The 12,698-nt window shown below is 50.6% G+C and overlaps 3 protein-coding genes across 3 annotated transcripts; 1 reads left to right on the top strand and 2 right to left on the bottom strand.

Moving 5' to 3' along the window:
* Positions 1 to 788: 788 nt before the first annotated feature.
* PMZ80_006509 (uncharacterized protein) lies at positions 789 to 3,098 on the bottom strand (the record flags this gene model as incomplete). Its single annotated transcript, XM_064874922.1, has 1 exon — positions 789 to 3,098. One exon carries the CDS (start codon positions 3,096 to 3,098, stop codon positions 789 to 791), a length of 2,310 nt encoding a protein of 769 aa, XP_064729322.1.
* A 2,142-nt stretch (positions 3,099 to 5,240) lies between these two features.
* PMZ80_006508 (uncharacterized protein) lies at positions 5,241 to 8,025 on the bottom strand (the record flags this gene model as incomplete). Its single annotated transcript, XM_064874921.1, has 4 exons — positions 5,241 to 5,948; positions 6,007 to 6,441; positions 6,492 to 7,215; positions 7,988 to 8,025. 4 exons carry the CDS (start codon positions 8,023 to 8,025, stop codon positions 5,241 to 5,243), a joined length of 1,905 nt encoding a protein of 634 aa, XP_064729321.1.
* Positions 8,026 to 8,479: 454 nt separating this feature from the next.
* Positions 8,480 to 12,543, top strand: PMZ80_006507 (uncharacterized protein; the record flags this gene model as incomplete). The annotated part of the gene is made up of 3 exons (XM_064874920.1): positions 8,480 to 8,682; positions 8,751 to 11,387; positions 11,544 to 12,543. The coding sequence occupies 3 exons, from the start codon at positions 8,480 to 8,482 to the stop codon at positions 12,541 to 12,543; spliced, it is 3,840 nt and encodes a 1,279-aa protein (XP_064729320.1).
* Between the last annotated feature and the right edge of the window lie 155 nt (positions 12,544 to 12,698).

Below are 12,698 nucleotides of genomic sequence, written 5' to 3'. Positions count from 1 at the left end.
CTTGGTTTCAAGCTTTCAGACTATCAAAAGTGAATTCCGAATCTGATTGGAGCGATTCTGTCAGCACCACCGAGCACAACTCGGAGTTCCTGTACAGCCATAGCAATGCTTGTTCCGTATTGTTTCTCTCCCTGAGTGGTGTTACTCGGTGTTCGCCGAGGACGGACGTTCCCGGACCTGGATCAAGCTGTCACAGTCTTAGCATGTGGTCAATTTATCACCGGAAGCGGCGTCAAGACGAGATTGAGAAGTGGTCAAGAAGACCGGCAAGGTTGAACTGCGCTTCGGCCTCTGGAATCGCAGCTCGCTAGACCTGCCTGAAAGCAAGTAACAGACTTGAGACACTGACGGTCGCGTCAGGAGTATCTTTAATGGGTAGGAAGAAAGCACAGCAATCAGCCAAAAAGATAGAAGCAGGAGCATATGATATGTGGAGTGACTAATCTCATTCTCCGAAGTATGTTTCTACATAAATACATCAAGCACTTTGAGCTCAGTCCTCAAGCCTTTTTTTGGTATCTTTCTTGTAAGATATCTCAATGAACTGGTGACCCGAGCCTTGATGGTCATCCAGCACGCCACAAATTCACTCGGTTCGGATTCCTGTACCAAAATTGCAAATCGCTAATCCTTCGTAAAATCGTTCCAGGCTGCAAAGATAGCCCTCTTTGTGTCCTCCCAAATCCTGCAATATCCATTCTGTCCTACCAGGCTCGCCGCTAATTCCCTTGCTGCTGCAGGAGATTCGGTCCTATTTCCAGCCCGATAGATTTCCTCCTCATCTTTCATCACACCAAATCGTCAAAGAGAGGGTCTGCTTCAAACCCGGTATAATCCATAGCCGCAAAGTCATCAGGAGTGAATCTGTTCTCGGGGAATTCCTGGATGTCAGGGAACAGAGTAGCGTTACCAGCTCCCTCGCGAGTGAATGCACCTGTACCATGAGTAAAGAGCTGGAAGTCATCGGGCACCATAGCATCATTCATGTCCATAGTCATATCGAAGTTGTTGAGCGCCAGGTCCATGTTCATGTCCATCCCCGTTGGGGCAGGAGGTGCCACGTCTTGTGCGAAGGAAGCATGTCGAGAGTAGCTCTGGTTAGATTCGGGTGTTGGAAGGTCTGCACCATTGCATCCATAGTTGGCAACGTTGTTGTCAGCCATCATCATTGGAGACGGGGTGATGGCACTATAGGCAGGCGTCCGTGGAGTAAACCGCTGTTGCACAACCGAAGCAGGAGTTGGATATGCCGCAGGCTCGAAAGTGTTGCCAGCGACATTGGTGAGGTTCATCTGCTCATTGTTGCCGAAGTTGGTGCTAAGGTCGAGCTGATTGGACTGGTTGAATGTGCTCATGCCTCGACGAGGGAATAGTGGGTTTGGGTATTCTTGAGCAAAGTTGAAGTCATTCATGGGTTGTTGGAATGGAGATTCCTGCATGCTGCTCGTCATGGATTGAGCATCCCAGCCCATAGTCTGAGTCAGTGGGCTCTGCTCGACCGAAGGATACCCAAGCGCAGGTGTCTGGGGTGTGGAGCGAGGAGTAAGGTTGCTGCCCTTGTCCTTGCCCTTAGATCGTGTGTAGACCCAGTTGTGCTTCTTTTCCATGTGCTGCTTGCAATTACTTTCTCGCTTGGTCTTGAACTCGCAGAACTGGCAGCCATACAGTGTTGGCTTGTCGTTGTGCTTGTCGTTTCGGTGACGATCCAACTCTTTCTCTGTTGGCAGCCCAGCCACATGGAACTTGCATGTGGGTTCTGGACATTTGTAGGGACGAGAGTGTGTTTTCTCATGTTTGGCCAGGTCGCAGGCTCGACTGAAGACCTTTCCGCAGCCATCAAGAGGGCAAGGTAGGTGGAGCTGGGGATATTCGACACCTTTCTTTCTTCTGGCTGAAAGCTGTGCGTCGTCGCAGGCGGCCGACGAGGCCGATCTCTTCATGCCAGCCATTGGGACGTATGGAAGGCCGGTTCGTAGAGAGATTCCCTCTCCGTTCTTCCAGCGAACTAGTTCTGCAAGGTTTCCTGTTTCTGTAAGGCCACCTTCTAGAGTGATCTCGTCGTCGACGGTAGGTTGGGTGCCGTCCTCTACAGAAGTGTCGGAGCTGCCGATGTGAGCAGCAAGCTGTTGTACCTGTTGTACGAGGTCTAAGAAGTAGCCGTTCTCGTAGGCACGATCTGTCGGACGTCGTTGTTCCGACTCAGAGAGGTGCTGGTAGGTGTCGACCACGAGTTGGATCGTAAGTTCACCGAAGGATCGGTATTGTGAGGGAGTGACAGTAAGCGTCTTTCGTGACGAGTTAGATCGAGCAGTTAGAACAGGATAGGTTGTGCTCACCACAGGCTGATTGATCAGAGATTGCTCAATGTCTCGTAGACATCGGAGGTTCTTGTTTTTTCGCGTCCCAGCAACAATGGGTCTGAACTCTTCAAACCTGGATTCGTGAAGGAGCGGTGCGAAGAGTCTCTTATAGATTTGTCGTCGAGCAAAGCTGCTCAAGAGTGGCTGAGTGCTCTTTTTTGTAGACAGTATCGGATACCGGATGATGGTGAGGGGTGCTGGGCCTGAGGACCTGACAGGTCTAGGTCTTGGTGCTTTGTTAGCGTCTGCGGAGGATGAGTCAATACCAGTACGACAGATTAACAGGCATCGGTTAAGCCAACCTTGAATCAAACTTTCGCTTGTCACTGAACCAGCCACTGACTCGCCCAGTGCGCTGTCCTTGTTCGAAGCCAAGTCCAAAGCCTTGTCTAATGTCCTGCTCAAATTCTTCTCTGATGGTGATCCGATGGAAGAGCCAAGGCCAGAGTCGACAGGCGAAGAAGCTCGGTGTTGAGCCTTGTCCAAGATTTGGTCTTCGAACTCACGAGCTGATCGACGGCGAACAGCAGGTCTTGATCCTCGAGCACCAGAAAAGGTTTGTTCAAAGTCTGCGATAACGTCGACAGCAGCGTCACGTCCGTTGTAGAGCCAGCTGGCAAACGATGAGCGTGTGTAAGTTGTCGAGCGCTTGGACAGATGAGCAATAGACACAACCGGATCGTCCGAACTGGATGGCGACGATGGTTGATGAAAGGTATCGGCTTTGGACAATGACATCTTACGAGGAACGCATGATGATGAACCAGAAGATGAAGAAGCAGCAGGTCTGGTACGTCGATGTGCCAGAGGAGAAGGTGGAGGTGGCATGGCGGAAGAGGCCATGTTTAAGACGAGCAGCCAGAACGCAGATGACAAGAACGGGACTAGTCAGGTCTGGTAGAGTGAGTGATAGGCCAGGTGAGCTTGTCGTGGCTTATGACTCACCCTATGGCCAGTTGACTCTTCGGGTCCAAAGCTAAGGAAACCAGTACCGTAACAGTCGAAAACGCCGTTGAAATGCTGATAGCTGTACTCACAATGGGTGCGGGGTCGATCTGGCGTCTGCTGAGTATCCAGAGGGTATGTGTAGAGTATCCTGATCAAGTCGAGATATCTTTCTTGTATTGAGTCGTAACGCGAAGAACGAGGTCAAATGCGAAGTGACCCGTGGCGAAGTTGGTCCGGTTGAAGTGGGGTGGTGCCAACCGCGAAGCTAGACAGAGCTCGAAAGGTAGAGGGGTAGATGTGGTAGTGTGTTGAGGCGACGTGGTCTGAACAAATGTGCATACAGATGTTGATAAGATGGATAGGTAGTGCACAGAAAGTCTGTGATGCGGAGGGTGGAAACAGTATCGGCTGAGGCGGTGCCGACCAAAGTGCGCAAGCGAAAAGCGAACAGTGCCGGAAGGTGCTATTGCAGACCAGCAGGCCAAATGTCCCTCGTCCAAGGAAATGTGGTTGCTGGATGAGTCGAATAATGCTAGGAAAGTTGTGGGAGTGCGCGAGGTTGAAGGGCGGCTGACTTGATGAGGTTCACGTTGGCTGCGCCTGCCAAAGGTGTTGCCTGTTTGCTTGGCTAATTCCGCCAATCATCATCTAGCAACATCCACTATTCTGCATATATTTGGTGCTATCCCCTCGCAGCTAGCGGCAGACAGTGGCGAAGCTTCACGCGTACCATCATTAATCAGCAGTCATCTTCCTTACATATGACATTCGACCATCTTTTGGTCGTTCACTTTACTTTCATTCTATCGGTAGTGGGCCTCACACTTCGCGATCAATCATGCTCGCACCTCAGTCGTATCTACACATATCGTCGCATATGAGTCGCGTCCAGTCGCGTCGACATCAATGCGAAGGTCGCACCCTCGTGCAGAGGTGTCCTCATGATCGTGTTGTGTCACCTGGTAGAGCCGGGTCATACATGCAAGGAAGGAGAATAGCGCGGGTACTTTTGCCCTAGCGTCCTTGGCTCAAATGACGATGAGAATGCTTGATATGTCACTAGTCCACATCAATGCTAGCCTACACGGAGTCAGGAATCTGTCCTCTCCGACGCACTCGTCCTGCCCTCTCGGTTTACGTGTTGTGCCAGAGTGCAACCAGTTCACTCTAATATTGTGCCGTCTGCATTTGCAACAGATCTTGGTTGACTTGTAATGGCACACAACGTATGATACGACGCTACAGCATTTGGCCGTTGAGCATATTCAAGGTCTTACGCAAGCACCTTCACCGGTTGTGCTAATGCGCGCCAACAGCCGGACCACGAAAACAGAATTCATCATAGCCAATAGCCTACTCGCACGCTGGAATCCATGCTTCCAGTCCACGTCCCCGCTTACCGCACACCCGTATCGCCTGCATCGCCCGCATCGTGGCATTGCTCATAACCAGAAACTCAGATTTCTGCTTCGGCACAATCGCAATATGTCTTGAACGTACGAAGACCTTTTGAGCCTCATCTCGGTCACTGCTATCCTATCATTTCGCTGGTACCTTGACCTGCTGTCACAGCGTGCTCTTCAGGCCACCACCCTAGCTGCTTTGAGAGGCCCCCTGCTGCCCCTCTTCATGCCCGTCTCCAATTACGAGATACGCTTGGCGTCTCTCATGCCTCACGATTTACGCGGTGACTTTTTGGAAACCGCGTTTGGTAGAGTTTGCTCCTCACAAATGTGATCTTTCCATGCGGTGCGTTCCTCGTCCGAGCCAAGGTTGCTTCGCACCTCCTTATCCTTCGAAGTTACACTGAACGGTAGTCATTGTTGTCATTGGATGATCGAGAAACATACTTTGTGTCAGCAAGAGAAGTAGGCGAGAGGGCTTAGGAGGCTAGATTGGTGGTCACCGATACTGGTCTCTTGTCCATGAATATCACTCGAAATTACCAGTATTGTCCGTGAAGTCCATCGCCCACAAATTTGCGACAGGTTCTCGGCCGCCCAACCAATTGCCAAGAAACATAGACATATCGTCCATCCCTGAGACATCAAATGACGGCAACTGAGACTCTGGCCCCATCATTTGTGACGAGAACTGCATCGAAGGTGCGGTCATGAAGTTGAGATCCCTTCCATGCATATCCGACTGCGGCATCACCACCATGTCCTCTTGCGAGTCGTATGATCCAATAAATGTGGAGTTACGCTCAACGAACGCTTTGGCCAACTTGCAGAATATTTTGCATAGGCCGTAGACTTGTTCAGACTGCTGATTGAGGTTTTTGAGGGGCTCCAATGATTCTTGCGTCTCCTCGAGTAGCTTGACATCTTCTTTGCTAGATGACGCGATTGCATGCAAAAACACCACGATAAGCGGTGTCCAAGACGAGTATAACAGGATCCAAGCGAGATACGAGGTAAGGATTTCGACATCGCCGTAGGATTTGAAAGCTGGGAAGAAATGCAGGTGAGCGTTTAAGCTCTTCTTCGCGGCTTCGTAGCATGCTGACGTTATCTCAACAGACGTACTGGACGGTGTCGCTGCACGGTGCATAGTTGCCACGACCGAGTAATACACCACATCGAATGCACCATAGATCAGAAAGAAGAAGGCAGGCAAGTATGCAGACTCACCACCAACCTGTTCGCGATGTCAGCCATTATTCTTCTCACCACCACCACTCGGGAGTCAGACGTACCTGCGACCACTCACGGTGCCATTTAATCAGCCGCGGTGACAAGTCGTTGATCACCTGGAACTTGGCTTCTGAGGTGGCGTTCAATGCTTGCTGTGAGTATAGTCTCTCATAAATTAGACCCTGGAGCCTCGCAATCTCGACCATCGCTAGCATGGCCTTGTCCCACGGTCGAATCCCAGGATCGGAAGAAATGGTAAAGTATTTGATGTCGATGTCATAGTCTTGCAACGTGGAGGAGTATCCGATACTGCATGACACATTCTTGTCAACGATGTAATATGTCCAGAACACCAACCGCTTCTCGTTCGCTACCTCTGGTGAGTCGTTTTTCAACGAGCTCTCTCTGTGGTAGCCGAGACTGGTAGCCTGTCGTGCTCCAGCTGAGACAAAAGTCCAAGTTAACAAAGGCTTGCCTTCTTCCTGGGCCTTCAGCATCTACAACAATGTCAGCAACTGGGCTCCAGCTCCGGAGAGGTACAACTGACTGCAAGCATGAGCACGCGAACGCTTTCGTGACTGGGATGTGCGAATATCTCGTATGTCTCGACACCAGAATGAAAGTTCCTCTCCGCCTGCTCACTAAATGCCTTCAGGTCGTAGCCTTTGCAGAGTCCATAATCGCCTCCGAAAATGAGCTCCTTGATCATGTAATACAGAACGCCATTCACGAGCGTCAATGAGGCTATTGACACAGGTTCAGTGGGGAAATATATTGACTGACACAAGCGTTCTAGCTGTTTGTAGTCTCTGAAGGCGTAGGCCAAGAATATCGCAGATAGTCGGTTTCTGAATTGTGCTAACAGGCTCAGTACGAACTGTGCAGGGAGGAGTTGAACCTCAGGCAGTGATCTTGGGGTCGTTGAGGAGCCCAGTCTCATGTCCTGTTGTATGCCAGCACCTCCAGGTGTCCTACCGAGGTTGTTGAGCGACTTCAGAGCATCGACGACTTCCTCAGAGCCCTGAATACTTGCCAGAGATATACCAGCAGCTTGACTGGCTACAATTGCCTGGCTCGTGAATGAGGAGGCTCCTTCGAATGCAGTCGGAGTTGCTATCTGGGAGCGGGCAACGTCTGACGCCGAGGTAGTAGTAGAGGCAGCAGTCTCGGGCAATGTGACGGGCGAGACATTTGTGTTGTTCACCTTGAAATTGCGAAGAGCATCCTCAATACCGCTCAGTCGGTCATTGATTTGCTCGATCTGCTTCTCACTGAGGCAGCCTTGTCAACCTCCCTTATCCAGCTTTTGGACGAGCAACGTACTAATTTGTCGATACCAACACCCGTGCACGCGGCTCTGGAGGCTTGGTGGCTGGTTTGCATGTGATGCCACTGGTTTGGCAATTCGAACATGGAATGCTTCGATTACAGCGAATCTGAGCGCCAAGTGGTCAGGAGCGTCGCGAATAAGATCTAGGCCAGACGCACCTTCCGAACCCGACAGTTCTCGCACTGTTGATACACAGGAGTCAGCTCAATGCTTCCGTCTTATCTTGCAGCCCTGACTTGACCATACAGCTTTGGGTAGCACAGATGCCGAATGCATGGCTTCGGCATCCACAGCAGGGTTAGTTCCCATCGTGCTGGGTGACGTGCAACCGCGCCCGTCGGCCTCCGCAGATAGTACTGTTGCAGTGAAGAAGTCATGGTCACTTGAAATCAGATCTTATGCTCTAATCTCCTCTATGGTTGTTATTCGTTACCTGGATAAATCCCTTCGCGTCCCGCGGACCCCTTCCACGAATCATCGCTCAGGTGAATATCCACTCGGCTAAACAAACTGATACTCCCGACGCACTTCACGCAATGTCCCGCTCCTGCTCCTTTGCATATACGTGGCGACGCTGTACTTTCCTGCGCACTTTTTGATCCGGTCCACATTTCTGTCACCCCCGCTGCCAGGACAGTATCAGAACGACTAAGTCGAACGTAGTACTATCTATGGACAGGAACAGTTCTGCTGTAGAGTAGCAACGCTATTACCGTTGTGCCAGTGACTGCGTAGAAAAGGAAAGTGACATTGTTGTGCTCTAAGATAGACCCGTACCCGCTAATCCTAATCACGTTACTGTTACTGACCAATCATACAGTGCGCGTGAACTAGGTCCAGGACGTTACCTTGAGTTGTCGGCATCATAGGGACTGGGTATAAAGTCGATCGAGTGTTCCATGTACTTGATCGGAGTCGTTGAACTCGATTCCCGCTTCATTTGCACGCCACTCGGTCTCCAACCTATCAAGCACGTTCCAAGGGCTTGGCCTTCCTCCTTGGACCTTACGGTACGAATACGACTAACCATTCCGGACACTTGATGCGTTCCGCGCCACGCGAAGTCAGGCAGCGGCGTTCTACAAACCCTCATCATGATTCACATCAAGGTCAAGATGGTTTCGTGATAAAGACCGTTGTCGTTTCACAGTCCATGTCCCGTGCTTCTCGTCCAGGGCTTTCCGCAACCTCTACTATAGGACAACATGGCGGACGAGAAGTTCTTACAGGAGGACGACAAACCACAAGTTGTTACGATCAAAGATGAATCCAAGCCCGCGAAGTCGAACGAAGCAGGACCTGGCATCAAAGACTATATCAGGATACTGACTTATTCTGACAAATGGGATTGGACCTTCAATGGCATTGGTGCTATTGCAGCCATTGCATCTGGAGCTGCGCTCGCCTTGTATGTGAGAGTCCTCGCGAATCTGCCTTGGTTGGGCGACAGAAGACGCTGACAAAGTCCTTCTCCAGAATCAACGTCGTCTTCGGTGGTTTCGTTACAGCCGTACAGAGGTTCCAGACAGGTGGCAGCAAAGCAGATTTCCAGCATGCCATCAGCACGTATGCGCTATATTTCGTCTATCTCGCGATCGCCCGGTTTGTGCTAACCTACCTCTATACTGTCGGGTACACCGTCTCAGCAACACGCATATCTAGGACTATTCGACGGCATTACCTTCGGTCGACGCTGTCGCAAGATGTGGCATTCTTTGACGAGGGCAGCCATGGCTCAGTGTCATCACAAATCGTCACAAATGGAAACATGATTCAACAGGGCATTGGCGAAAAGTTGGGTCTTACTATTCAGTCCGCTTCCTCGTTCACCGCAGCATTCATCGTCGCATTTGTAACCAACGCCAAATTGGCCGGCATCACTGTCTGCATTGTACCTCTGATCGTCCTCGTTGTTGGCTTCACTGCAGGAATCGACACGGGCTATGAGACCGAGATGCTTGCAATATATGGCCGTGCTGGGTCTTTTGCGGAAGATGTCATCTCAAGCATGCGTACGGTACATGCATTCTGGGCAAGACCCAAGCTGGTGGTCAAATATAATGAATTTTTGGAAGATGCCCACACAATTGGTAGGAAGAAGTCACCAATTTACATGGTCATGTTCTCAGCCGAGTTCTTCGCTGTCTATGCTGGCTTCGCGTTAGCATTCTGGCAAGGTCTTCGGATGTTCAACACTGGAGAGATAGACACACCTGGCACAGTCGTTACAGTACTATTTTCAGTTGTCGTTGCTGCAACCAGTTTGACCCAGCTAGCGCCGAATATTCTAACTTTCACAAGCGCAACTTCAGCCGCAGCTGTCCTGTTCAAATGCATCGATCGAAAATCCGAGATCGATCCTCTTGGCGTCGAAGGAGAAAGGCCCGAAACGATTGATGGTCACATTCAGCTTGTCAACGTGGATTTTACCTATCCGACCCGGCCCAATGCACCCGTACTACACGACTTCACTCTGGACGTCCCACCTGGAAAGGTCACAGCTCTTGTGGGCGCCAGTGGGTCTGGTAAAAGCACAATTGTGGCTCTTATGGAGAGATGGTACAATCCGGTCAGTGGCAACATTTTTCTCGACGGCAAATCGATCAAAGAGTTGAACCTGCACTGGCTCCGAACCAACGTACGACTCGTACAGCAAGAGCCGGTACTCTTCATGGGCTCTGTGTACCAGAACGTACGATATGGGCTTATTGGCACAAAATGGGAGAAAGCACGGGAAGAAGAACAAAGGATGCTGGTTGTGGAAGCCTGCAAACTGGCAAATGCTCACGACTTCGTATCAGAATTGCCGCAAGGATATGACACAGAATGCGGTGAGCGTGCGGGCCTCTTGTCTGGTGGACAGAAGCAGCGAATTGCCATCGCCCGAAGTGTCATTTCTCAGCCAGCTGTGCTCCTCCTCGATGAAGCCACGAGTGCGCTTGATCCTCACGCAGAGGGAGTCGTGCAAAGTGCCCTTGACAAGGCATCGAAATTCCGCACGACCATTGTTATCGCACACAAACTCGCGACCATCAAGAACGCGGACAACATTGTCGTCATGTCAAAAGGTCGCATAGTCGAGCAAGGTACACACGATTCTCTGCTTGAAAAGGATGGCGCTTATGCCAAACTCGTTAGAGTACAAGATTTAGGCAAATCTGCTGAGCAAGAAGTCGGAGAGGACGACACCGAGTCGGTACGGTCGCACAACTCAGCGATAGAGAAAACGATCTCGAAATTCCCATCCAACTATATGCGAAGAATAGAAGAGCAGGAAGATCTGGACAACTATGACTTGCACAAACCCATCAGTATGCTCAAGGTGGTGTACAGACTGGTCAGCGAACAGAAGACATTGACCATACCATATGTTATTGTGCTTATAGCGTGCCTCATAGGTGGTGCGGTCTACCCAGCTCAAGCACTTCTCTTCTCGAACTTGCTGGATATCTTCCTACTATCCCAGCCACAACGAACAGAAAGAGGGAACTTCTTCGCGCTGATGTTCTTCGTTGTTGCCCTTGGAGTCATGGTCTGCTACGGCATGATCGGTTGGGCGACGAACTTAGTTGTGCAAGAGATGACTCATAGGTACAGGCGCGAGCTTTTCGAGTCTGTGTTGAAACAGGACATGAAGTTCTTTGATCGACCTGAGAATACAGCTGGTGCGCTGACGAGTCGATTGTCCTCAAACCCGCAAGCGATCACGGAACTGATGGGCTTCAGCATTGCTATCATCCTTGTCAGTATGGTTAACCTTGTAGCAAGCTGTGCTCTTGCCATTGGATACTCTTGGAGACTTGGTCTGGTTACCGTCCTTGCCGGTCTTCCACCATTGGTTGTTTCTGGAATAATTAGGATGCGTCTCGATCTGAAGATGCAGAACGACAACTCGAAGCGGTATGCTTCCAGCGCTGCTCTCGCTGGTGAGGCTGTTACAGCCATCCGAACGGTGTCCTCGCTCGCTCTGGAAGAGACTGTACTCACTCGCTTCGAAGATCGTCTGAGAGACGTCGTACGGAAAACAATCTTTCAAGTCTTGCACATCATGATCTGGTTCTCACTCACCCAGACCATCGAATTCTTATTCCTAGCTTTAGGATTTTGGTATGGGTAAGTTCCCCTAGATAATCCGTCACGGTTCAACCAGCAACAAGCCTCCCTTGACGCTTTCATATCCGAGATATATGCACAGTGTGTTTCGGCCCCAACATACAAGCGCTATATATCCGGCATCCCTTCCATCACAGGTTTACTAACGTCTATCAGATGTACACTCTTGTCGAATGGTCAAATCTCACAGAAGGCATTCTACATTGCATTTGTCGGAACCTACTTCTCTGGCCAGGCTGCCTCCCAGTTCTTCTCATGGAGCTCAAGTATCACAAAAGCCAAAGCCGGAGCTAACTACATCTTCTGGCTACGCGAACTCCAGCCCAAGATCGGCGAAACACCTGAAAACAAGCACAATGGGCCTTCAGCTGAAGATGGCCAGTCACCAAATCTGCACGACCTCAGATTCTCATACCCTTTACGCCCCGAAGCACAAGTTCTTCGTGGTGTCTCACTTCAGGTACATCCTGGTCAATTCGTGGCTCTGGTAGGTGCGTCAGGCTGCGGCAAAAGTACACTTGTCGCCATGCTCGAGCGGTTTTACGATGCTGTGACAGGTGTTATCACTCTGGATGACTCGAACACGTCCTCTGATATCCCCGCCCTATCTCCGCGACTCTACCGCTCAATCATCGGACTAGTGCAACAAGAGCCAACACTCTATCAAGACACAATCCGTGAGAACATCGCTCTGGGCGATCGGAACGACGACATTTCACAGCGACCATCTGAAGAACAAATCATCGAAGCATGCAAGCAAGCCAATGCGTGGGAGTTCATCTCATCTCTCCCAGACGGCCTCGGTACATTCTGTGGCTCACGTGGTCTCTCGCTATCAGGTGGTCAACGACAACGCATCGCTATTGCACGAGCGTTGCTTCGAAACCCGAAGATCCTCCTGCTAGACGAAGCAACATCAGCACTCGATACCGAGTCGGAGAAGGTTGTTCAAGCGGCGCTCGCGAAAGCGTCCAGTCAGGGAAGGCGCGTCACGGTCGCGGTTGCGCATCGACTGAGCACCATCAAGGAGGCGGACGTCATTTGTGTTTTTCTTGGAGGCAAGATCGTGGAAATTGGAACGCATACGGAGTTGTTGGATAGAAATGGGTTGTATACTAAGATGTGTGCAGCGCAGAGTTTGGATAAACAGGTATAGAGATGTTGGCCGAGATACAATTGATGTTCGAGGAGTATAGAAGCTTACACTATTGCAAGCACATTTGGTAGGCACTTGAGCACTGTACAACCAAGCGGGCACTTCGATTTGTTCGCAATCCCACTCACTTTGACACAACGAAGTCTTGATGCTAT

Source organism: Knufia obscura (assembly GCF_036327395.1).
Source record: "Knufia obscura strain CCFEE 5817 isolate CBS 148926 chromosome Unknown scaffold_7, whole genome shotgun sequence".
In the NCBI taxonomy this organism is placed as follows: domain Eukaryota; kingdom Fungi; phylum Ascomycota; class Eurotiomycetes; order Chaetothyriales; family Trichomeriaceae; genus Knufia; species Knufia obscura.
This window is presented reverse-complemented; position numbering and strand designations above follow the sequence as displayed.